Source organism: Pongo pygmaeus, chromosome 4, assembly GCF_028885625.2.
Source record: "Pongo pygmaeus isolate AG05252 chromosome 4, NHGRI_mPonPyg2-v2.0_pri, whole genome shotgun sequence".
Lineage (NCBI taxonomy): Eukaryota > Metazoa > Chordata > Mammalia > Primates > Hominidae > Pongo > Pongo pygmaeus.
This window is the reverse complement of record NC_072377.2, coordinates 243,814-270,187: the sequence shown is the minus strand read 5'-3', so window position 1 is coordinate 270,187 and position 26,374 is coordinate 243,814. Positions and strand designations below refer to the sequence as shown.

The 26,374-nt window shown below is 50.1% G+C and overlaps 1 protein-coding gene and 1 long non-coding RNA gene across 3 annotated transcripts in view; one reads left to right on the top strand and one right to left on the bottom strand.

The window, feature by feature from the left end:
• PDCD6 (programmed cell death 6) overlaps positions 1-15,074 on the bottom strand; it is a 37,355-nt gene extending 22,281 nt beyond the window's left edge. Inside the window, exons 1-2 of one of the 2 annotated variants that reach the window (XM_054488046.2) lie at positions 14,859-15,074; positions 13,894-13,955 (exon numbers count right to left, since the gene is read on the bottom strand). In XM_054488046.2, the coding sequence (XP_054344021.1) occupies positions 13,894-13,955; positions 14,859-15,055 (259 nt within the window). In that variant the 5' untranslated portion in view covers positions 15,056-15,074. The remainder of the gene's footprint in view (positions 1-13,893; positions 13,956-14,858) is intronic. The other variant, XM_054488047.2, reaches the window with a different exon arrangement.
• LOC129036640 (uncharacterized) lies at positions 57-5,793 on the top strand. The gene is made up of 3 exons (XR_008502611.1): positions 57-247; positions 724-989; positions 2,482-5,793. It is a non-coding gene; the product is annotated as an uncharacterized LOC129036640 (long non-coding RNA).
• Positions 15,075-26,374: the final 11,300 nt, after the last annotated feature.

Below are 26,374 nucleotides of genomic sequence, written 5' to 3'. Positions count from 1 at the left end.
GAAGGAACATCAGGAACATCCATGAGGTTCCATCCATGCAACCTCACCATGGATACGCTTGTGATCAAGGGCCTGGTCTCAAGACACGGTCAGAGATCAGAGGCCACACCATCATAGCAGTGGAGCAGGACCAGCTGGCACAGGGTCCTTCTGTGCAAACTGCTGCATCACCAGGCTGTGTGAACGGACTCAATTGTCAGAACTCACAAAATATCAGTATCAGCACCGAAACCTCACAGGAAAAATGGTAAGTTCTAAGTTTCTCCATTAATAGTAACTTTCAGATTAATCTCTGTCATCCATCGCTTCTCCAAGAAATAACTTTTTATGGCTTTGCATGGGTCTATGTTTCAATTTATATTTTATTTTACTGATTGAAAAAATATATATTGTGTGTGGTATGTGATTTTGTCTGTCAGGATAATCATAGCTGAATTTCTATTATTATTATACCAATATAATTTAGTTTTTTTAAGCTTTTCAATTCCTGAGGGTATTAATCAGGGTCTTTCTGTCTCATGAGACAGAAAACAAATCCAAACTGTGTAAGAGAAAAAGGAATGCATTGATCCCGAGGACTGAGAAGCTCCCAGGCTTAACTTGCTTGGGATTCAGCCACATGTACTGTTTCAAGTGGCGTCCTGAAACGCTCTCTACTTCCCCAACATCGGCTCCTCCAGTGGCGTCCTGTAACTCTCTCTCTCTCTACTTCCCCAACATCAGCTCCATGTTTAGCTCCACGAACTTCAGACTTAAACAGCATCACTGGCTCCTGACCAGGATTCCAGCTCCACGAACCTCAAACTAGAACACCAGCCTGGCTTGTCCGCAGGTCTCCAGCTCCAAAACCTAAGACATCAGTGGCAGTACCTACTCCTCCCGGGGGCTCCAGCTCCGAGACCCTCAGACTTGAACCGCAGCACCAGCTCTTCCCCGGATCTCCAGCTCCACCACCCTCAGACTTAAACAACAGCAGCACCAGCTCATCTGTGGGTCTCTAGCTCCACCACCCTCAAACTAGAACAACATCAGCTCCTCCCCGGGTCTCCAACTGCGTGACCCTCCAACTAGAAACACACCAGCTCCTCCGTGGCTCTCCAGCTCCACAAACCTCACACTAGAACAGCAACACCAGCTCCTCCGCGGGTCTCCAGCTTTACAACCTAAGACATTAGTGGCAGCACCAGCTCCTCCCGGGGCCTCAAGCTGCGAGACCCTCAGACTTGAACCACAGCACTAGCTCTTCCCTGGATCTCCAGCTCCATGACCCTCAGACTTAAACAACAGAACAACCAGTTCCTCCCTGGGTCTCCAGCTCCATGACTCTCAACTAGAAACACACCAGCTCCGCCCTGAGTCTCCAGCTCCACGACTCACAAACTACAACACCACCACTACCTGCTGTATCTCCAAATCCACGACCCTCAACTAGAAACACACCAGCTCCTCCCCGGGTCTCCAGCTCCACGACCCTCAATCTGGAACATCAGCTCCTCCTCAGGTCTCCAGCTGCACGACCCTCAAACTAGAAAAACACCAGCTCCTCCCCGGGTCTCCAGCTCCACGACCCTCAATCTGGAACATCAGCTCCTCCTCAGGTCTCCAACTGCACAACCCTCAAACTAGAAAAACAGCAGCAAACTGAAAAAACTCCCCGGGTTTTTCTAGTTTGAGGATCGTGCAGCTGGACACCCGGGAAGGAGCTGATTTTAATCTAGTTTGAACGTCGTGGAGCTGGACACCCAGGGAGGAGCTGGTGTTTTTCTAGTTTGAGGGTCGTGGAGCTGGACACTTGGGAAGGAGCTGACTTTAATCTAGTTTGAACGTCGTGGAGCTGGACACCCAGGGAGGAGCTGGTGTTTTTCTAGTTTGAGGGTCGTGGAGCTGGATACCCAGGGAGGAGCTGGTGTTTTTCTAGTTTGAGGGTCGTGGAGCTGGACACCCGGGAAGGAGCTGACTTTAATCTAGTTTGAACGTCGTGGAGCTGGACACCCAGGGAGGAGCTGGTGTTTCTCTAGTTTGAGGGTCGTGGAGCTGGACACCCAGGGAGGAGCTGGTGTTTTTCTAGTTTGAGGGTCGTGGAGCTGGACACCCAGCGGGGAGCAGTGTTTTTCTAGTTTGAGGTCATTTGAGGATCAGCTGCATGACCCTCAAACTAGAAAAACACCAGCTCCCCACTGGGTATCCAGCTTCACAAACCTCACACAAGAAAAACACCAGCTCCTCCCCAGATCTCTGGCTCCACAACCTACAAACTACAACATCAGCACCTCCTCCCCGGGTCTCCAGCTCCACGACCCTCAAACTAGGAAAACATCAGCTCCTCCCGGTGTCTCCAGCCGCAGGACCCTCTGATCAGAAAAACATCAGCTCCTATGTGGGTCTTCAGCTGCAGGAGCCTCAAACTAGAATAACATCAGCTCTTCCCTGGGTCTCGAGCTGCACAACCCTCAACCTAGAACAACATTGGCTTCTCTCCAGGTCTCCAGCTGCTGGACCCTCAAACTAGAACATCAGCTCCTCCCCGAGTCTCCAGCTGCATGACTCTCAATTAGAACAACATCAGCTCCTCCCCGGGTCTCCAGCTCCACAACCTGCAAACTAGAACAGCAGCAGCTCCTCCCTGGATTTCCAGCTCCAACAACCTCAAACTAGAACAACATCAGCTCCTCCCTGGGTCTCCAGCTCCACAACCCGCAAACTAGAACATCAGCAGCTCCTCCCTGGATTTCCAGCTCCAACAACCTCAAACTAGAACAAAATCAGTTCCTCCCTGTGTCTCCAGCTCCATGACCTTTTGATCAGAAAAACATGAACCACTACCTGAGTCTCCAGATGCAGGAGCCTCAAACTAGAACAACATCAACTCCTGTCCGGGTCTCCAGCTGCATAACCCATAAACTAGAACATCAGCTCCTCCCAGGTCTCCAGCTGCACGACCCTCAAACTAGAACATCAGCTCCTCCCCGGGTCTCCAGCTGCACGACCCGCAAACTAGAACAACATCAGCTCCTCCCAGGTCTCCAGCTGCACAACCTGCAAACTAGAACAACATCAGCTCCTCCCCAGGTCTCCAGCTGCACGACCCGCAAACTAGAACATCAGCTCCTCCCAGGTCTCCAGCTGCACGACCCTCAAACTAGAACATCAGCTCCTCCCAGGTCTCCAGCTGCACAACCCGCAAACTAGAACAACATCAGCTCCTCCCCAGGTCTCCAGCTGCACGACCCTCAAACTAGAACATCAGCTCCTCCCAGGTCTCCAGCTGCACGACCCTCAAACTAGAACATCAGCTCCTCTCCAGGTCTCCAGCAGTAGGGCCCTCAGACTAGAACATCAGTTCCTCTCTGAGTCTTCAGCTGCATGACCCTCAATCTAGAACATCAACTGCTCTCCAGGTCTCCAGCTGTAGCGCCCTCAAAATAGAACATCAGCTTCTTCCCGAGTCTTCAGCTGCACGACCCTCAAACTAGAACATCAGCTCCTCTCCCGGTCTGCAGCTACAAGACTCTCAAACTAGAACATCAGCTCCTCTCCGGGTCTGCAGCTGCAAGACCCTCAAACTAGAACATCAGCTCCTCTCTGGGTTTTCACCTCCATGACCCTCAATCTAGAACATCAGCACCTCCCTGAGTCTCCAGTTGAAAGACCCTCAAAGTGAACATCAGCTCCTCCCTGAGTCTTCAGCTGCATGACACTCCATCTAGAACATCAGCTCCTGTCCGGTTCTCCAGCTGTACGAACCTCAAACTAGAACTTCAGCTCCTCCCTGAGTCTTCTGCTGCACGACCCTCAAATTAGAACCTCAGCTCCTCCCTGAGACTTCAGCTGCACGACCCTCAAACTAGAACATCAGCTCCTCTCCGGGTCTGCAGCTGCAAGACCCTCAAACTAGAACATCGGCTTCTCTCCAGGTCTCCAGTTCCGTGACCCTAAATCTAGAACATCAGCTCCTCCCTGAGTCTCCAACTGAAAGACCCTCAATGTGAACAACATCAGCTCCTCCCCAAGTCTTCAGTTGCACAACCCTCAAACTAGAACATCAGCTCCTCCCCGAGTCTGTAGTTGCAAGACTCTCAAATTACAGCTCCTCCCTGAGTCTTCAGCTGCACGACCCTCAAACTAGAACATCAACTCCTCTCCAGATCTCCAGTTCCATGACACTCAATCTAGAACATCAGCTCCTCCGAGTCTCCAACTGAAAGACCCTCAACGCAAACAACATCAGCTCTTCCCCAAGTCTTCAGCTGCACGACCCTCAAACTAAAACATCAGCTCCTCTCCACGTCTCCAGCTGTAGGGCCCTCAAACTAGAACATCAGCTCCTCTCCTAGTCTTCAGCTGCACGACCCTCAATCTAGAACATCAACGCCTCTCCTGGTCTCCAGCTGTAGGGCCCTGAAACTAGAATATCAGCTCCTCCCCGAGTCTTCAGCTGTACGACCCTCAAACTAGAACATCAGCTCCTCTCCGAATCTCCTGCTGTAGGGCCCTCAATCTAGAACATCAGCTCCTCCCCGAGACTTCAGCTGTACGACCCTCAAACTAGAACATCAGCTCCTCCCCGAGTCTTCAGCTGTATGACCCTCAATCTAGAACATCAGCTCCTCTACAGGTTTGCAGCTGCAAGACACTCAAACTAGAACATCAGCTCCTCCCTGAGTCTTCAGCTGTATGACCCTCAATCTAGAACATCAGCTCCTCTACAGGTTTGCAGCTGCAAAACACTCAAAACTAGAACATCAGCTCCTCCCTGAGTCTTCAGCTGTATGACCCTCAATCTAGAACATCAGCTCCTGAGTATCCAGCTGAAAGACCCTCAATGCGAACAACATCAGCTCCTCCCCGAGTCTTCAGCTGCAAGACCCTCAAACTAGAACATCAGCTCCTCCCCGAGTCTTCAGCTGCACAATGCTCAATCTATAACATCAGCTCCTGTCCGGTTCTCCAGCTGCAAGACCCTCAATCTAGAACATCAGCTCCTCTCCGGATCTCCAGCTGTAGGGCCCTCAGACTAGAACCTCAGCCCCTCCCCAAGTCTTCAGCTGCACAACCATCAAACTAGAACCTCAGCTCCTCCCTGTGTCTCCAGCTCCACAACCCTCAAACTAGAACCACACCAGTTACTCCCTGGGTCTCCAGCTCTACGACCCTCCAATTAAAATAACATCAGTTCCTCACGGATCTCTATCTGTATGACCCTCAAACTAGAACATCTCTCCCACCTGGATCTCCAGCTCCACGACCCTCACAGAACAGCCAAACCGACTCCTTCATTGTCTTCAGCTCCACAACCTAAGACATCAGTGGCAGCACCAGCTCTTCCCTGGACCTCCAGCTCAATGACTCTCATAGACTTAAAAGGCAGCACCGGCTCCTCCCCAAGGCTCCATCTCCACCCCTTCAGATTTGAACAGCAATAGCACCAGCTCCTCTCCAGGTCTTCAGCCCCATGACCCTCCCTGAACAATCCCTTCTTATGAAATTCAGCAGCCAAGAAAACTGCAGCAGAAGTAAATGAATAAATGTTTTGTTTTCAAATCGATGTCTCTTTTACGTTCATGAGTTAACTTTTCTACTTTCCATTAGCCTTGCAATCTACTTATGTCCAATGTGAAACAGAAACACACCATTTGAAATCACGTTTAAAAACTTAGTAGTATTTTTAAATAAAATCATCACACAGCTGTAAACGCAATCTTATTTCTCTCTGCCTGTGCAGATGTTATGAAAATTCGAACTATGAATTTACTTTGTTGAGATTCCCAGAATACACATTAATCCCAAATGTTACTCTCCTCCTTAAAATCTTTTAAAATGTTCCCATCACCCGAGCATAAATGCCAGCTCCCATTCACAGCCCAAAGTGCCCAGTATGGCCCTGCCCTCTGCCCTGGTCTATGGACTCCCCTCTTAAATGCCAGCTCCCATTCACAGCCCAAAGTGCCCAGCACGGCCCTGCCCTCTGCTCTGGTCTATGGACTCCTCTCTGGTGCCCAGCCCAGCCCTCCCCACCCCTCTGCCCTGGCTTATGGTCTCCCCTCTTAAATGCCAGCTCCATCCACAGCCCACAGTGCCCAGCACAGCCCTGCCCTCTGCCCTGGTCTATGGACTCCCCTCTTAAATGCCAGCTCCATCCACAGCCCAAAGTGCCCAGCACAGCCCTGCCCTCTGCCCTGGTCTATGGACTCCCCTCTTAAATGCCAGCTCCATCCACAGCCCAAAGTGCCCAGCACAGCCCTGCCCTCTGCCCTGGTCTATGGACTCCCCTCTTAAATGCCAGCTCCATCCACAGCCCAAAGTGCCCAGCACAGCCCTGCCCTCTGCCCTGGCCTATGGTCTCCTCTCTGGTGCCCGGGCCAGCCCTCCCCACCCCTCTGCCCTGGTCTATGGTCTCCCCTCTTAAATGCCAGCTCCATCCACAGCCCAAAGTGCCCAGCACAGCCCTGCCCTCTGCTCTGGCCTAAGGTCTCTCCCCTGTGCCGTTCCCTTACTGCGGGACAGGCCTCTGTCCGTTCCTCAAACCACACAGGCTCAGGCCTGACTCCAGGCCTTTGCCCTGCTGTGCCCTCTGCCTAGGGTGCCTTTCCCGGGCTCTGCATCCTCCTCTCAACCCGCTGAGCTCCAGCCTGCTGGTCGCCCCTCAGGTGGATGAACACACGGTGTCCTCTCGCCCCGCCAGCTTTTGCACAAGCTCTTCTCTGTGCCAGACACACACCCTCTACTCTCTACATACCATTCATCCTTGGAGTCTCCACTGAAATATCGCTCCCGGCCCACACCCCTCCCTTGGGCTTCACCTTGGTTAGGTTGCCAACCCCCGTCTCCTGACTCCGGAAGCTAGATGCTCTCCTAGCACTCGGAACCTGCCCATCGCCACATTTTGCACACCCGTGATTACTGTGTTAGCTTGGTGCACAAGTCATCGCGGTTTACTATTAATGAACTGCAGCACTGGCTCCTCCCCACTTTTTTTTTTTGCTATTACTTTTAATGATTGCTGCACCAACCTATTAGAATCATTTATATTTATTCATCCATCATCTGTCTTCCCCTCTAGAAAGGAAGCTCCATGAGAACAGAGGCCAGATCTACTCAAATCACTCCACCTTCCCAGTACATTGTTTGTCAATAATCATTTACCAACTGACTGACAGAGAAATGCCTTCACTGTTGCTGGGATGAGGCACATGACACGCCCCTTTGAAAGTCACTGTCATGGACAGTTGGCATTTGCTCTTCACTGCTGCACCCGTGGCGTGGCTGGGCTTAGGCTGATCTAGTCTGGGCTTGACTCCAGGCTGAGGATGGGAACCATGCCTGCTCCACACGCCTCTCATCCTGCAGCCAGAGCCGCCGTTCCCTGGGGCACGCGCATCTCGTGGGGAAAATCAAGAGCCTTAGGAGGCAGGCCTGGCAGTGCGCCCACACATTCCAGGTTTCTGCTTGTGCCATGTCTGTGAAAATCTCATTGGCAGAAGCAAATCACCCAGCCACGAGCAACACCTATGGGATGGATAAGTCCATCCACCCTCCCTCAGGCCCTGGCAAGGATGCGGCTGTGTCATACTCTTACGGGGGCAGTGAAAAATTGAGGCCCAACATTAAATCACCCACGGCAAGAAATGTTAGCCTCTGTGTCCCCACACTGGAATTATTCTTCACCAGCAGGTTTGCCTGAGCTGACTTCCCTTTGCAATGGTGTCTGCAGGTTTAGGCCAATGCTGTTCCCCGTGGAGGACAGAGAAGCCTCAACGGGCCTCTGTCTGTTGGGAAGAATAAGATATTAGCTTGGCGCAAAACAACCGCAAGCCGCAGGTGGCCCACGCCCCGTGAGACAGGAGAGGAGCAGAGAACTGTGGGAACTCAGCAAAGCTTGCGTCCCCAGCCCCTCCCGTGTCCCCAGCACCCTCCCCTGCGTCCCCAGCACCCTCCACTGTGTCCCCAGCACCCTCCCGTGTCCCCAGCACCCTCCCCTATGCCCCCAGCCCTCTCCCCTACGTCCCCAGCCCTCTCCCCTGCTTGCCCCATCTCTGCTTTCTTTTTTTCATTTTCTTTCTTTCGTTTTATTTGAGACAGGGTCTGGCTCTGTCACCCAGGCTGGAGTGCAATGGCACGATCTCGGCTTACTGCAACTTTCACCTCCTGGGCTGAAGCAATTCTCCCTCCTCAGCCTTCCCAGTGGCTGGGACTACAGATGCACGCCACCACACCCAGCTAAAATTTTTTTTTTTTTTTTTTGGTAGAGACAGGATCTTCCATGTTGCTCAGGCTGGTCTCAAATTCCTGAGCTCAAGTAATCCTCCCACCTCAGCCTCCCAAAGTGCTGGGATTACAGGCACGAGCCACCGAGTCCAGCCTGCTTTATTTTTCTCTACAGTACTTGGAATCTTCTAATGTACTAAGGACACGTGTATTTTCTTTCTTTTTTGTCTTCCCTAGAACAGGAGCTTAACGTGAGCAGGTGTTTTTGTTTATCTCATTTATCACCCTATCCCCAGTGCCTGGAATAGGGTCTGGCACATAAATGGTGTGTTCTAAATAAATATTTTTAATAAATAAATGAAATATCCTACAAGAGAAAGCTAGTATTTGGAACTCACCCATCAATAGAACCTAAAAGCCAAAGACCTTTAGCCTGTCTCCGCCTCTGAACACACCCAACCCCGGAGGAGCCAGCAGAGGAAAAACAGGAACAAAGGTGGGGAAGGGAGCGGGTGGTGCCCACCAAGCAAGGACCCCTGAGACTTAGGCCAAACCTGAGCTGGAGAAGGGACTACTCTAGGAACCGGGTGTGAGATTAAAGTTTAGATTTGTCTGGCTTGGATTTTGTAACACCTAAACAAGGGTTATTCCATTCTTTTTTTTTTTTTTTTTTTTTTTGAGATGGAGTCTCACTGTCCCCTAGGCTGGAGCACAGTGGCGCAATCTCAGCTCACTGCAACCTCTGCCTCCCAGGTTCAAGTGATTCTCACGCCTCAGCCTCCCGAGTAGCTGGGATTACAGGCACACACCACCATTCCCAGCTAATTTTGTATTTTTAGTAGAGATGGGGTTTCACCATGTTGGCCCCCTGGCTCATGCCTGTAATCCCAGCACTTTGGGAGGCTGAGGAAGGCAGATCAAGAGGTCAGGAGATTGAGACCATCCTGGCTAACACGGTGAAACCCCGTCTCTACTAAAAAGACAAAAAATTAGCCGGGCGTGGTGGTGGACGCCTGTAGTCTCAGCTACTCAGGAGGCTGAGGCAGGAGAATGGCGTGAACCCGGGAGGCGGAGCTTGCAGTGAGCCAAGACAGCGCCACCGCCCAGCCTGGGCGACAGAGCGAGACTCTGCCTCAAATAAAAAAAAAAAAAAAAAAAAAAATTAGCTGGGCGTGGTGGTGGGCGCCTGTAGTCCCAGCTACTCAGGAGGCTGAGGCAGGAGAATCGCTTGAACCCCAGATGCGGAGGTTGTAATGAGCCAAGATCACGCCACTGCACTCCAGCCTGGGCGACAGAGCGAGCCTCTGTCTCAAAAACAAACAAAAAAAACCTTCAAACGAATGTAAGAATTATTATTTTTTAAAGTACAGCTTTAAAAATGCCCTTTACAAATACATAAGTGTTATATTAAGGCAAACCTACTTCAGAAGCACAAAGTTAATTTCTTATAATTCCAAGAAATATGTGAATGTTTAAAAAAAAAAAAAACAAAACACCCGAAAAGGGATCAAACTCAAGACAGTTTGGAACATTTTATTGCAAAAAGAAGGGCAGAGAACAGTCTTCTTCTTCATACCTGTTCACCACAGACCTCCCTGAGAGCAGTAATTTTTAGCAGCTCTCCTGTGCAAACAAGTCTCATGAAGGAATCAGTGTACGGGCCACAAATACCTTCTCAGTGTGGTTTCACCTAGAATACAAGCACTCAGAAGCACAAATTTAACTGAAGTGAGAAACCAGGCCATTTTGTAGCTTCAGTTTTTCTACCAGTAATGTATTAATTTCTTGAAATAGCCTAATAATTTAGTTCTACTATCAAAACAGAAGCACAATCTGGGAGCACAATTATTATAGAAGTCAAACTAATTTCAATCATATTAGTACAGGAATTCATATTAGTATAGGCTAAGGCAGGAGGATCGCTTGAGCCTAGGAGTTTGAGACCAGCCTGAGCAAGACAGTGAGACTCCATCACTAATTTTTTTTTTAAATAAAGAAATTCAGAGAGGAGAAGGAAGTGGACTGATATGTGTCTATCCAAGGACAAATTTTGTGTGCCTGTACATACAACACAACTATGAACCTTCCTTCACGCAGCTCACAATCTAGTAGCGAGAGGAAACTATGAAAACATGAGCCCCCACGGTGAGGAAAAAGGCGCGCATCAGAGAAAAGAAAAATGCTGCGATGATCCAATGGCAGGAGCAGCGCGCATCCACTTTGTTTTTTTTGAGATGGGGTTTCGCTCTGTCTCCCAGGCTGGAGTGCAGTGGCTTGATCTCAGCTCAATGAAGCCTCAACCTCCCAGGCTCAAGTGATCTTCCCATCTCAGCCACCCAAGTAGCTGGGACTACAGGCGTGCACCACTACACTTGTTTACTTTTTGTAGAAACAGGGTCTCACAATGTTGCCAAGGCTGGCATTCTGAAGGGCGGGTGGGGCTTCATCCTACAGAGATGAAAGGCAGAAGAAGCTCAGAGCCCAAAGCAAAGGGGTGGAGGACAAGGGCGTCTTCAGAACAGAGTGGCTCGGCTGAGACATCCAGTAGGATGCCACCAGGCAGAGGTGTGGTGGGAAAACACAGGGCCACAGGGTGAATGCTCACATGTGAGGAGCAAACCACCGCAGAACATGACAGAAACACGGTGTACTAAATCAGGCTTCAAATCGCAGCCCTGCAACTTGAGAGCTACCACAGGTAACCCAGAAAGGGAGCACGGACAGCACCGCCCACTGCCTGAGGCTATGTGATGGACCAGAAACCTGTGCTTACTAACAACCTGCCTTATTCCAGAAGGAATTCAGGAAACACAAAGACACTTACAGTACAGCAAAATAAAGTAAATGTGAATCATGTTGGCTGAGGAGAAAGTGAAGAGTCTAAGACTACGTCATAAAGTTTACCTCTACTCTAAACTCATTACTGGTGAGCCACCAATCTGACTTTAAGTTTTCCAGCAGCTAAATTGAAGAGGAAAATGTAATCAGGTAAAGGTTTATAAGATGCAAACAAAACAGAACAGCCACCACAGTTTCTGAGAACACGCGCAGCTCCAGCTCCAGGGAGAAACGGGGTGGCCACCTCCTGGGGCTGCCCCGCAGCAGGCGCGTGAGCCCCAAAGCCAGCATCTCTTCAGGGTGAACAGTGACTACGGGCTTCATGGGGCCACATGCCCCCAGCACAAGCTGAGGAAATCTCCCAGGGCAATTCAGGCAACAGGGTCTCACAATGTTGCCCAGGCTGGTCTCAAACTCCTGGGCTCAAGGGATCCCCTTGCCTCGGCCTCCCAAAGTGTTGGGAGGTCAGATGTGAGCCACTGCACCTGGCCCCGCACTCACATTAGAGAAGAGTGCTTTGCATCCTGAAGGGCAGGTGGGGCTTCATCCCACAGAGATGAAAGGCAGGGAAGCTCAGAGCCCAAGGTAAAGGGGAGCGCCTAAGAAAAGTGACTCCACTGGGACCACGGTGAGAGGGTCCCGATACACAGCTTGGGTTAACCCACTGATTTCAAAGTATCTCAGGAATGGTGGACTCAGCACCCAATAGGCAATTCTCTCTCTCAAGCAGGCTCCTGGTAGATATTTAGTAGCAGCTGAAATCAAGATTATGTTCTGACTGACACTTGCCGATGGTTAAAGAGCTATATATGCTTTGAGGACCAGCTGAACTGGGGCAGGACTAACGCCCTCTGGTGAAAATACGGGAACCCAAACACACAAGTCAGAGCAGGAGGTGTCTCCCCCACCCCCAAACAATAACGCTGACCTTGGATTTGGGTTAAGTGCCTAGCCCAGCGTGTGAGTGTTCAGTAAGTGGAAACCATCACCACCGTCATCAGGTAATGGAAAACCATCAAAGTTTGAGCTGACTTGTTAGCCAAGAATAATCGTAGTGTATTAGCTACTACTAATACTCACAGCTGACAATTACTGAGCACTTGCTCCGTGCCAGGAATCACGGGAAGCAACTCGCATGCATTTCCTCAATACTCCCTCCCAGTAACGGCGAGGACACAAAACTGGTAGAGCCAGGACTGGAATCCAGGCAGGCCCCAAAGCACTCCAGTGGAGCCTGCCAAGGTGGGCGGAGTCTACCATGCTAATGAGGTCCAGTATTTGACCACCACTCCTAGTTCAGCAAGTTTAACAGAAAACCTAAAACTAAACCTAAAATCTAAAAATTTGAGCAAATGCATAAAAAGCAGGCTGTTAAAGTGGATCATAAATCTTGCATCACTCACTGGAAAACCACTCAAATATCTCTGAGACACGGCCTCTGAGGAGGGCACTCCGTGTGGCTCGTATCACCCTGGTGACAAACCACTTGCACCTGGGTGGTCATCTGACCATATTTAACAGGTGACGCACAGAGCCATTTGCATCCACTGTGGTCAACATTTAGGAAGTTTTAAGCTGAGATTTGCCAAACTGTAGCCTACTGGATTCCAGGTTCTCTTGACATCTCTTTCTAGTAGCCACGTCTTACACTTCCCGAGTATAAACGAACTGAGATGCAAATAAAAAAAAGGAGGATTTAAGAATACTGAAAAGAGAAAAACCAAGAAAGCATAATCACTAGTGTAGAGATAATAGCATTTCTGAATTCCCTGAAAACAATCTATATAAATGCATGTGAAATAATACACCAGCATCTGTGGCCCACACGTCACATATCAGGAACGGATGTCAGAATATAAGGTAAAAATGTTACTCTGAAAACACAAACCTCACAAATCATTAGGCAGTAAGGCTGAATCCAGCACCCCCCACCCACAGCGCAGTGAGGCAGTGTCTAGCAGCCGTAGTGCTCCCCGCACCCCAGTCCAGTCTCTGGCAACTTCAGATACTTCCCACTAATAACGAAAAGCCTTTCAACATTTTCACAACATCTCAAAACTGACCCCTTTTCTAGCTTAAATGGCACGGATCTGGAAAAGCAAACTATACACAGAATCAGAAAAGATGACTGCCCCTGAGGGATTACAGAAAAAGCGGCAGTCAGGTGTTCAATGAAGTAAAATGTGTCCAATGATAGCGCAGGGGAGGGGGATCAGTTGAGCTGAAACTGGCAAGAACTTCACTCCAGGGAGCTCACAATAGGCAAGGAACCGGATTTCCCGCTGCCTGAACGCCCAGTATTCGCACACTGATAAGAACGCCTCCCCATAATCCCCTGGCCAGCGCCTCCAACACCCCCAATCCTTTCCCCAGGAATCCAGTCCCAGTTTCTGCAGTTCCTGTAACAGCCACATTCCCACACAAGTGCTGCCTGAGCTCCCCAAGACCTCCAACAATCACCCCCCAGTGCCTCGAAGGTCTATTCAGAGAAGTCACAAAGATGCAGTCACCGAGGAAATTCAAGGACCTCCAACTTACCAAAAGGCTTTCAGCTTTTGGTAACCTTCCTATTCCCCTCCTAAACCTACAACCTAGTTTTCATTTCTCGAGAAGCCTTTCCCTGTGCTCACGCACGCAGTTGTTAGCTGGCTCGGTGAGACACTCCAAGCAGTAACAGCGGTAGCCACAAAATAAACCAGAAGCATCTCCACCATGAAGCAGTAATAACAATTTGTCCTAATGATTCCTTTGTCCTTGGAAAATCAACTTCAGAAAGAAGGTTATCCACTGTGAGCAGGGCAGGCTCGCGGCTTCTTGGTCCGGAGACCCAGGTCCCACTGGCCCACTCACCGTTGGAGAGAGCTTGCTGAAGCTCGGTGTCCGATATCACTCCACTCCTGTCTTTATCAACCCTACAACATCAAGAGGAGCAAATAAGCTGGCGATCGAAAGTTCAGGAAAAGCAAAACAAACGTCTCCTGTCAACCCTGCACCGACTCTGGAAGGCTCCCTCCTGGAACCTCCGCCTCTCCCATCCCCCTGAAGAGTACAGGGGAATCAAGGAAGTGCCCCAGCAGCCGACGTCCAGTGTGGTCTTTCCCTAAGAGGACAATCATCTTTCCCTCTCTTTTCCCACCTCAATCCTTCCCTTCCTTCCTCTCCTGGCCTGTCTGAATTCCCATTTGCACCAGTTTCCCTTTTTCACAAACAAGAAAAGATTCCCTCAGATAACTAAGCCATTCCCTGGCCATGAGTTACTACAGTTTCGGTCATTCATTCATTGGAAAAGCGACCAGGAACAGAAGGCGCCGCCATAAAGGTCACCTGGCCCGAGCAGACGCCAGGTCGCTGCTGCTTCCTTGGCTGCTGACATTTTAACAGCGGCCCACGCAGTCTGTTTCCACTTTCCCCAAACAAGCACCCTGGAGACCCTCCACCTGGCGGCTCTTGAGGCGAGAAAAAGGGCGTAGCCCAGGAGCCGGTGGCCGCGACCTCGGGTCTGCAGTGGCGCACTCTGCACCTTGGGAAGGGCCCGACGCACAGGACAGGGACCGGGCAGGAGGCAGGGGCGGCCACAGGGGACTGGGCAGGGGAAGGTGGAGACCGCGGGGGACCCGCCAGGGGACGGGGGCGGCCCTGTCCGTCGGTCGGGGCAGGGGTCGGGGACGGCGGCAGGGGACAGGGGAGGCCGCGGGGGACCCGACGGGGGACGGAGGAGGCCGCGGGAGAACCGGCAGGGAACGGGGTTGGTCGGGGCAGGGGTCGGGGTCGGCCGCCGCGGAGGAGGGAGGTGCCCGGGCGGTGCCAGGCCGCACCTCTGGAAAACGTTCCACAGGAAGCTCTGGTCCGGCAGTGCCGCGCCCGCAGCAGGCCCAGGGCCGGCCCCAGGGCCGGGGCGGTAGGAGTAGGCAGCCATGGGCCAAGGCGCGCGGCTGGGCTGAGGCGCCTGCAGCGACGGGAGACCTCTCAGGGAGACTCTGCTTCCGCCTCTGCCGGGGGCAGGGCCTGGCATTACCACCACTTCCGGGGGCGCAGGAAATGCGTGTTCTCCGGGATGGTCACGGGGTCCCGCGCGGCCAATCACCTCGCAGCTAAGTTGCTAGGCAACGCCCTGGCGCCTGCGGGGCGGGCGGGGTCTGAGCGTCTGGAGGAAGCAAGAGCTTCGGTGCAGGCCGCCTGCGCGCTGTGCCAGGAAGGCGCTTGGAGAAAATGTCCGGCCCGCGACCTGGGACAGGAAATGATGGAGCAGGGACTTAGTTTGCCTTTCAGTTCTTGTATAAAAAGTTTTGAGGTGAATGTGATTCGCTAACAGTCGGAAACTCTGGGCGGGGCGTGGTAGCTCACACCTGTGATCCCTGCGCTTTGGGAGGCGGAGGCGGGCGGAGCTCTTGAGCCCAGCGGGTTCCGACCAGCTTGGGCAGCATGGCTACACCCCATCCTTACAAAAATTACGAAAAGTAGTCGGGCATGGTGGCGGGCTCCTGTGGTCCCATCTACTACCTAGACTGAGGCGGGAGGATCGCCTGAGCCCGGGAGGTCGAGGCCGCAGGGAGCCGAGCTCACTGCACTACAGGGTTGGACAGCGAGACTCTGCCAAAAAAGAAAAAAAAGCAAAAGCAGGCCGGGCTCGGTGGCTCATGCCTGTAATCCCAGCCCTTTGGGGGGCCGAGGCCAGTGGATTACCTGAAGTCGGGAGTTCGAGCCCAGCCTTGGCCAATTTGGAGACACCCCGTATCTACTAAGAATACAAAATTAGCTGGGCGTGATGGTGCACGCCTGTAATCCCAGCTACTCGGGAGGCTGAGGCAGGAGAATTGCTTGAACCCGGGAGGAGGAGGTTGCAGTGAGCCGAGATCGGGCCATTGCACTCCAGGCCTGGGCAACAAGTGCAAAACTCCGTCTCAAAAAAAAAAAAAAGGCAAAACACAATTCGGGTGGGAAGGGCAGTGTGCAGCGTTCTCGGTTGTCTGTTCCGCCCCCAAAAGCTTCCCTCCTTTAGGTTTAACCTGTGCACCGCGCTCTGCATCAGCGCCGCCCCCGACCCTGTGCAGCTGGAAACCCTGGGCGCCTCCCTGCCGGGCCCCTTCACACCCCGGTGGTGGTGCAGCCGTGCCTTCCCCGAGACAGCACTGCCTTCGTGCTGGACACAGTTCTAAGGTGGAGCCTGGAGTGCCTGTAGCACAAATCCCGGAATTGGGAAGTGCCCAGCTTTGGGCCACTGTGATCCCTGGGTCTTTCCGGCGCGCCTAGTCTCTTGCCGCCTTCCACCCCGGTCCTGTGTCCTGTGCCCCGGTTCAGGATACTACAATTATTCTCATTATTTCATGAGGTTGTTTCAGCTTTTCAGGTTCTTCAGTGCCTCATTCCATGAATGCTTCTTTCATCCTCATAGTTCCTAGGGTTGTCTCTGAATTTTCACCCAGTTGTCTACCAAGATGTTGAATGGACCCAGAGCCAAGGACGTGTTCTTTTATCAGTGGCACCTGAGACTTTCTTCCCTGTGGACGCAAATCCATTATTCAGCACTCTGGGCACAGCTACAGATCTGATCAGCTATCCATTCTCCAAACTATCTCATCCTCTGTCCCATTTGTCTGTCCCTCTTGTCCACAAGGCATATACCTGAGAGTTTTCAAATTCCTCAAAGAAATTTAGATATTCTGTGGCGTTGGCATTCACCTAATGTGTTAATCTACAAACCTTTTCTACAATGTAGGTTTTTTTTTCATGATGTGAATTCAAGTGGTTTCTAGTGTTCTCTTCATAAAGTTGTAAATGGAAAATAAAATTCTAAGGCCCCACCCCATCTGAATGGACCCCTTCTCTGGGCCAGGGCACTCCAAATTAACCTGAAAACCGTTCAGGCCACGACATGAAGTGGGGGCGGGTGGGACATGGCTGACTATGCCCTCCTCCCTTTTGGAATTCAGGGAAAGCCAACACAGACCTTAAGTCTAATGAGAAACACCATCTATTTTCTCTGAACCCTGCTACCCCAAGGCTTCTTCTACTGATAAAACTTTGGTCTCCACAACCTCTTACAACCCAGACATTCCTTTCTATTGGTAATAACTCTCAACTAATTGCCAATCAGAACATTTTTAAATCTACCTATAACCCAGAAGCCCCCACTTCGAGTTGTCCTGCCTTTCTGGACTGAACCAATGTATATCCTAAATAGATTTGATTGATGTCTCATGACCCTCTAAAATGCGTAAAACCAAGTTGCACCCCAGCCACCTCCTGAGGTCTGTGTCATGGGCATGGCCACTCTATTTGGCTCAAAATAAATCTCTTCGAGTATTTCACAGAGTTTCAGTCTTTTCATTGACAAAGTATTCATATCACTTGTTGAAGAATCATTTCTAGAATCTTCCACAGCTCTTTGATCTGTAGTTTCTGAAGTCCATCTTTATTCTCCGTCCCATCACTGGCTCCTGTTTTGTTCTCCAGAACTCTGAAAATACTAACAACTATGATTTTGTGACACAATTTGGAAGTTCTTCTTACAGGGAAACCTCGGCAAGAAACAGCTCAGTGCTGGACGCAGTGGCTCATGTCTAGAATCACATTACTTTGGGAGGCTGAGGTGGGAGGATTGCTTGAGGCCAGAACTTCAAGACTAGCTTGGGCTATTTTAAATTTTTTAAAAAGGGGGAGCATCTCAGTGACTGCAGCAGGCCTCAGCCTCCACTCCCAACAGTTAGTTGGGCTCTACCAACTGTTGGCCGAGTCTCCAACCTGGAGTACCACAGCCATCATCACCCATGGCACCCAGGAGTGCTCCGTGATGCTTTCCCTTTAGTTCCAGGGGTAGAAAATGCCTTCATTCAAGAGAGGACGCACTTAATGAATGCAACCGGCTAGAATCCACCCTTTTAATACTTAAATATAATCCACCCTTATAATATTTAAATATGTGACTTTGTTTAATCCTCCCCATGCCAAGGCACCACATCCACATTTTACTGAAGAGAATACTAGAGTTCAGAGAAGGTAACTTGCCTAAAGCCAAGCAGGCAGTAAGAGGAGATTCAAGCCCAGATTCTTTTGTGCTTTTTCTGCATCATCTCAGGGGCAGCAAGGCTGACTCTTGAAAGGGAGGTTAATTACTATGAAATTAAGGTTTAAAGAAAAAACACCCTGGCCGGGTGCGGTGGCTCACGCTTGTAATTCCAGCACTTTGGGAGGCCGAGGCGGGCAGATCGAGACCATCCTGGCTAACATGGTGAAACCCCATCTCTACTAAAAATACAAAAACTTAGCCGAACGTGGTGGCAGGTGCTGTAATCCCAGCTACTCGGGAGGCTGAGGCAGGGGAATGGCGTGAACCCGGAAGGCGGAGCTTACAGTGAGCCGAGATCGCACCAGGCACTCCAGCCTGGGCAACAGAGCAAGACCCCATCTCAAAAAAAAAAAAGAAAGAGAAAACACCCTGCGTGCGTACTCATATGAATGTAAAAATGGATGAGTCTAGAATAAGAGATACTGGCCTGTTACATACACAAACTCTGCAGCTGCAGTCCCTGCTTCTTCCACAACCCCGACCTCTAAGAAACCTCTAGCTCTGAATCCTGTCAGCACCTGGGCTGTGCTGCTTGGGACAACATTGTCTTCACAAGTCCTCTCCACATTTTTAGAGGTGGGGGTATTGCCATTGATGGGGGATGCTGCCTGAGTCCCGTCACCAGGGGACAAAGCTACAGTGGAGACCACCATCTGCCAACAAAAAGAGAGATCATCTCCCACCCCTGGTTCTGCTGACCCAATCACTGGAAGCATCGAGGCACCGCTATGTCCTCACCTGCCTCGGATTCAATTTCCTCCTAGCCAGGTCTGTTCTAAGCTTTCCAGAAGTTGAGAAATTAACTGAAAGATAACACTTTCCTCCCTGTGTTAAGGTTCATCACATAATGTATCCAAATACTGGATCAGTCTCTCCTTTGGTCTCATTTCTCTGAGCTAATTTGAAAATGCCTTTTCTGTTTTCCTTAGAATTTTTCTAAATGTTTCTGGGCACTTGTGTTCCTGAGGCTTTCCACAGTGCACCCTCTTGTGCATCTGATGTCTTTGGCACATACAGGCCCTCGACAAGTATTTGTTAAATGAACAGATAACCATGCTGTCCTTTGTGTGAACCAGCACACACAAGTGTACATTGTATCTGTACATGTGTCCAACAGCGTCCATCTGAAGCCACTTTGCTCACTTATTTTCTCAGGATGACTGACAGCTGCATCACGACATTTGCACACAGAATCTTTCCTTCTCCAGTCACTTTTTCTTTTTCCAGATTCCGGCCATAGAATTCCAGGGACAGAGCCAACCGTGCCTGGCACCCCCTCCTGTCTTGGGACAATGATAACTTTCTCCCGTGACTCCCATCTTCCTTCCAACATTCTTCTGCCAGAATTCAGTAAGGAAGACAATGACTTACCACTTTTAATTTTTTTCCCCTTTTTTGCTTTTCTACCAAATACTGCTTTTAACACAGGCTTTTCACTGAGTAGTGGACAATCTATCAACTAGGTGCTATTCAGTGTAAGGGGGCATTTGCAAAGGTCTGCATCAGTGCTGGCTGATGGAACTTTCTAGTGATAGCATCGTTCTGTAGCTGCACTGTCCAGTGCAGAGGCTACTTGCCACTGTCTACTGCTCAGGATGGTGCAGGTCTGAATATCTTAGACACAGCAGCCACCGTGTCTACTGCACGGGACAGCGCGGGTCTGAATATCTTAGACACAGAGGCCACCGTGTCTACTGCATGGGACGGCGCGGGTCTGAATATCTTACACGCAGCGGCCACCGTGTCTACTTCACGGGACGGCGTGGGTCTGAATATCTTACACGCAGCGGCCACCGTGTCTACTGCACGGGATGGCGCAGGTCTGAATATCTTAGATGCAGCGGCCACTGTGTCTACTGCACGGGATGGTGCAGGTCTGACTGTCTTAGACACAGCTCACTTTTGGTGCCTTTGATCCATGTTAGGAATTATCCACATCTTCTCTCTGGGCAATATTCTACTTTCTTTTTATATTGACCCAATTATTTTACTTCTTTGGTGTGTCCTTTCTCTTAACACACATGGGTTCACTTTAAAACCTTGAAACCCACATTTACAAAACATTTTCAATATGAAACATCGTTCCATGACTCATTAGTGGAGTACTATAAACATTTACATTTCCAGACCACCCACTGCCCAGTGGTTTTCTTGGTCTCAGTACTCATGAAAATGGTCTGAAGGTTTGTTTTGGGTTCCTAAGTAGTAGACACACACACAACCCTGTCAGTTATTTCTTGGAAACTAAATCAGCCCTTATGTTGCCATCCTATCATGCTTCAGGGGTGCCTGTGCTAGTTTTTAATTCTTTGTCCTAACACTTAAATGTTTGCTCAAACACCCATATTAATACTTCCTCTTAGTTTACAAAAGAATTTACTTTCTTACTGGTTGGGATGAAGCTGCCTGAGGTTGCCACCTGTTACTTTTCCTTCATTTATTGGACCATGTCATCCCATTACATGTCAGCCATGGAGGTTTTCAAACCGTGGTCCCTGGACATGTTAGAAATGCAAATTCTCAGGCCGAACCAGGACTGAATTGGAAGATCTGGGATAGGGTCCCTCCAAGACTGAACTGGAAGCTCTGGGGTGGGGTCCCCCCAGGACTGAATCAGAAGATCTGGGGTAGGGTCCCTCCAGGACTGAACCGGAAGGTCTGGGGTGGGGTCCCCCCAGGACTCAATCGGAAGATCTGGGGTAGGGTCCCTCCAGGACTGAACCGGAAGGTCTGGGGTGGGGTCCCCCCAGGACTCAATCGGAAGATCTGGGGTAGGGTCCCCCCAGGACTGAATCGGAAGATTTGGGGTAGGGTCCCCCCAGGACTGAATCGGAAGATCTGGGGTAGGGTCCCTCCAGGTGATCCTGTTACACAGGTTAGAGAACCACGGCATTAGGGGTGGCAATTTGACAATTTTTTTTTTTTTTTTTGAGACAGAATCTTGCTCTTGTTGCCCAGGCTGGAATGCAATGGCGCACTCTCGGCTCACTGCTACCTCTGCCTCCCGGGTTCAAGCAACATTCCTGCCTCAGCCTCCCGAGTAACTGGGATTACATGCACCCACCATCATGCCTGGCTAATTTTTTGTATTTTTAGAGATAGGGTTTCACTATGTTGGCTAGGCTGGGACAATTCTTAAACTGTCATTCTTTACTCACTTATTTGCAGGAATTCTTCTGTAAAGAACTTTTCCTAATCAACAAGGTTTCCCTGAATCGCAATTTGTAGAAACAAGGCAGGATAATCGCTGATCTTCCCCCAAGTGTCCACTCCCAGTGTTAGGAGTTAGTGCCCTGGGTACCTCCAAGAGTGACCAATTACATGTGTTTGTTTGGTTGGTTTTGGCTTTGAAGCCATCACTATGAATTCATGGTTTTCATGTATTAGAGACCAAGTCTGGGTGCTTGATGTGTCTACTGCTCCTGGGGCAGAGTTAGGAAATGTGTCTATGTGAAAGGAACAACAGAGTTCATGCTTATATTTCTATTTCAAATTTAGTATATGGTTTTACATCTTTTTCTCAGGAAAATCTTTTTTTAATTTTTGAGATGGAGTTTTGTTCCTGTTGCCCAGGCTGGAGTGCAGTGGCACAGTCTAGGCTCACTGCAACCTCCGCCTCCTGGTTCAAGCGATTCTCCTGCCTCAGCCTCCTGAATAGCTGGGATTACAGGCACCTGCCACCATGCCAGCTAATTTTTGAATTTTAGTAGAGATGGGGTTTCACCATGTTGGCCAGGCTGGTCTTGAACTCCTGGCCTCGGTGATCTGCCCGCCTCGGCCTCCCAAAGTGCTGGGATTACAGGCGTGAGCCACCGCACCTGGCCAGAAAAATCTTAGTTTTAGCATTAACATAATTAGTTATTAGTTTTAACTCCCACCCCAGATAATTTCAAAGACTTAATACCAATAAGACAAGTAACGAGATGACTGATTGAAATTTAGGATTTCAGTGGCTCTATTTGTCTTTAAACTATGGCTCACTAAATCTGCATACTTGAAGTGCTGCGTTCTGGCGATGCTCTGATGACACATGAAGTAATAGGCTGTGTGACTGTCACCAGCCTGATGTGCAGTTGGGCTGCAGAACCCTGTGATGCTGCCTAGCCCAGCCAGCCACAGGTCACTCCTCAGACTCAAACTTGATTCTGACACCACCAGCACCCGGGACGCTGCCTAGGGGCTTTCTCTGGTGGCAGGAGCACGTCCTGGATTAGACCGGGGATGCCCAGAATTGACCATCCTGAGCCTATGGAGCGTGGGCTGGTGAAGGAATGCACCAGCTCTCACAGTGAGCACGGGCCCAGCTGCCCACGTGGGACCTGGCTCCCGGACGCCCCGTGCTGCCGCCTCTTTCCTGTCTCACCTCCCACTTCCCTTCAGCTGCTGCTCAGGGCCACCTTCCAAATTGTGGTCTCAGGATTGGTGCCTGCAGAATGCAATCCAAGGAATTTAGATTCATTCATTTCAGATACTATTCTTTCAATTTTAGGGACTATCTTAAAACTTAGTTTGGTAATATGTAAAACACTTACAATTTCAAAGTCCAGATATTACTTCAGAGTCTATTTCGGTCTCACTTCCACCACTGACCCCTGTCCTCCACAGCAACCACTTTAGATTTTTATCTTTGTACTGTTTTAAGAAAAAGCAAATATATATTTGCATTATATGATATGTACTCTGCCCCTTATCCATAGGCCTTCCTCATTCCTCCTTCTGGTACTGAGTTCCCCACTGCAGGAATTAATGTTCCTAATCCCCTACTGAAGGACATTTTGATTGTTTCCAGTTTTACAAATGCCACAGTGAAGAACTTGGTTGCAAACACATTCAGGCTGTGAAAAGAACTCTGTGCCTAAAGTCCTTTCATTTCTTTGCCAGAGTTTTTTTGAGGCAGGTTCTAGAATTGCTGAGTCAAAGGGCAAATGCCACGTAGTTTTGTTAGATGCTGCCAAATCCTCTTCCATGAGGCTGCAACGTTCTGCATTCCACAGTGACGTATGAGAGTCCCTGTATCCCACAGCTTCACAAACAAAGCATGACGGCAAACCTGCACATTTACCAATCACACAGGTGAGAAATTTTATCCTAGTTTCACCTTTGTTTTTGGTTCACATTTTTATTACCAGCTTTTTTATGGTGTAATGCGCAGAAGGTAATGAACACACTCTACCCACAAGCTTCTTCCTGTGCCTTTGGAATCTGCTCCTGCCAGTCTGCAGGGAACCACGGATCTGCTGTCATGTAGGAGGCATTCTCGACACCCTCTTACACAGCATGCACTTTTTAAATTTGGCTTCTCTTATGCAGTGTAGTGACTTTCAGATTTATACAAGCTGCTGTGTGTGCCAATAGTCCACTCCTTCCTAGTGCTGAGGCCCCCATCACATGAGCACAACTGTTTCCTGTGTGTGATGTGTTGTTCTCTGGCTGTGCACTGCCAAAAAAGACATCATTAAAAAGAAAATCTAAATATAATGTAAAACCTGCCTTGCCTTAGGAAAAGTTTTTCTGGCAGTGGCTCACACCTATAATCCCAATACTCTGGAAGGGTGAGGCACGAGGACTGCTTGAGCCCTGGAGTTTGAGACCAGCATGGGCAAGATGGTGAAACTCCGTCTCTGTAAAAAATATAAAAATTAGCCAGGCATGGTGGCTCACGTCTGTAGTCTCAGCTCCTTGGGAGGCTGAGGTGGGAGGATTGCTGGAGCCTGGGAGGTGGAGGTTGCAGTGAGCTGAGATCACAGCACTGCACTCCAGCCTGGGCAGCACAGCAAGACTCTGTCTCTACCAAGAAAAAAACAAAAAATTAATAGAAGGAAAAACAAAAGGTTTTTCTTACCAAAAATACACTTTAAGGAACAAATTTATCATATTAAGTTGGAGCAAAAGTAATCGTGGCTTTTACCATTGAAAGTAATGGCAAAAGCCGCAATTACTTTTGCACCAACCTAATATTATTTTCTAATGACAAACTTGGAAATAATTGTCATTGTTCTCTAAAAAGAACAGTCTAAAAATAAAGAAGCAGCCCATTTACTTTTATGCCAGTTCTTTTGGTATTTGGTTATTTAAATTGGTGGTCCCTAACCTTGTTGGCACCAGGGACTGGTTTCATGGAAGACACTTTTTCCACGGACAAGTGTGGGGATGGTGGGGATGGTTTGGAGATGAAACGGTTCCACCTCAGATCATCAGCATTAGATTTTCATAAGCGGCGCATAACCGAGATCCTTCGCTTGCGCAGTTCACAACAGGGTTCCACTCCTATGAGAATCTAATGCCACCACTGATCTGACAGGAGGCGGAGCTCACACAGTAATGCTCTGACAGGAGGCGGAGCTCACACTGTACTGCTGTGACAGGAGGCGGAGCTCACACAGTAATGCTCTGACAGGAGGCAGAGCTCACACAGTAATGCTCTGGCAGGGGGCGGAGCTCTCACAGTAATGCTCTGACAGGGGGCGGAGCTCACACAGTAATGCTCTGGCAGGGGGCGGAGCTCACACTGTAATGCTCTGACGGGGCAGAGCTCACACAGTAATGCTCTGGCAGGGGGCGGAGCTCACACTGTAATGCTCTGGCAGGGGGTGGAGCTCACACTGTAATGCTCTGACAGGAGGCGGAGCTCACACTGTAATGCTCTGACAGGAGGCGGAGCTCACACAGTAATGCTCTGACAGGAGGCGGAGCTCACACAGTAATGCTCTGGCAGGGGGCGGAGCTCACACAGTAATGCTCTGACAGGAGGCGGAGCTCACAGTAATGCTCTGACGGGGGCGGAGCACACACAGTAATGCTCTGACAGGAGGCAGAGCTCACAGAGTAATGCTCTGACAGGAGGCGGAGCTCACAGAGTAATGCTCTGACAGGAGGCAGAGCTCATAGAGTAATGCTCTGGCAGGGGGCGGAGCTCACACAGTAATGCTCTGACAGGAGGCGGAGCTCACACAGTAATGCTCTGACAGGAGGCGGAGCTCACACGGTAATGCTCTGGCAGGGGGCAGGGCACACATGGTAATGCTCTGGCAGGGGGCAGAGCTCACACGGTAATGCTGGCAGGGGGCGGAGCTCACACGGTAATGCTGACAGGGGGCGGAGCTCACAGAGTAATGCTCTGACAGGAGGCGGAGCTCACACAGTAATGCTCTGACAGGAGGCGGAGCTCACACAGTAATGCTCTGACAGGAGGCGGAGCTCACACAGTAATGCTCTGACAGGAGGCGGAGCTCACAGAGTAATGCTCTGGCAGGGGGCGGAGCTCACACAGTAATGCTCTGATAGGAGGCGGAGCTCACACAGTAACGCTCTGACAGGAGGCGGAGTTCACACAGTAATGCTCTGGCAGGGGGCGGAGCTCACACGGTAATGCTCTGGCAGGGGGCGGAGTTCACACGGTAATGCTCTGGCAGGGGGCGGAGCTCACACGGTAATGCTCTGGCAGGGGGCGGAGTTCACACGGTAATGCTCTGGCAGGGGGCGGAGTTCACATGGTAATGCTCTGGCAGGGGGCGGAGTTCACATGGTAATGCTCTGGCAGGGGGCGGAGTTCACATGGTAATGCTCTGGCAGGGGGCGGAGCTCACACAGTAATGCTCTGGCAGGAGGCGGAGCTCACACAGTAGCTCACTGGCCCACTGCTCACCTCCTACTGTGCGGCCGGGTTCTTAACAGGCCATGGACTGGTAACAATCTGTGGCCTGGGGATTGGGGACCCCTGATTTGAATAATCGAGGACACACTCACCTAGTAAACCATCTGCCAAGAAAAAAGAGGAACTGTTAGTTTTCTCCATTTGTTCTCAGGCACCAACATTAATTTGAACTTAGAAATAAACTACAAGGCCAGGCATGGTGGTTCACACCTATAATTCCAGCACTTCGGGAGGCCAAGGAGGGAGGATCACTTGAGCCCAGGAGTTTGAGACCAGCCTAGGCAAGACAGTGAGACCCTGTCCCTACAATTACAAAATAAATGAGCTGGGCGTGGTGGTGCACACCTGTAGCCCCAACTACTCAGAAGGCTGAGTCAGGAAGATCACCTGAGCTGCCCAGGAGTTTGAGGCTGCAGTGAGCTGAGATTGTACCACTGCACCGATCCTGTCTCAAAAAAAAAAAAAAGAAAAAGAAAAAAGAAACTGCAACAAAACATCTGGATTTTGATGTAACAGAATACAAAGATTATTACATTTGATTTTTAGGTCAACAAATATGACTAAAGTCACAACAGTAAAATATTTTAAATGGATTTGGAAATAAAAGAAAG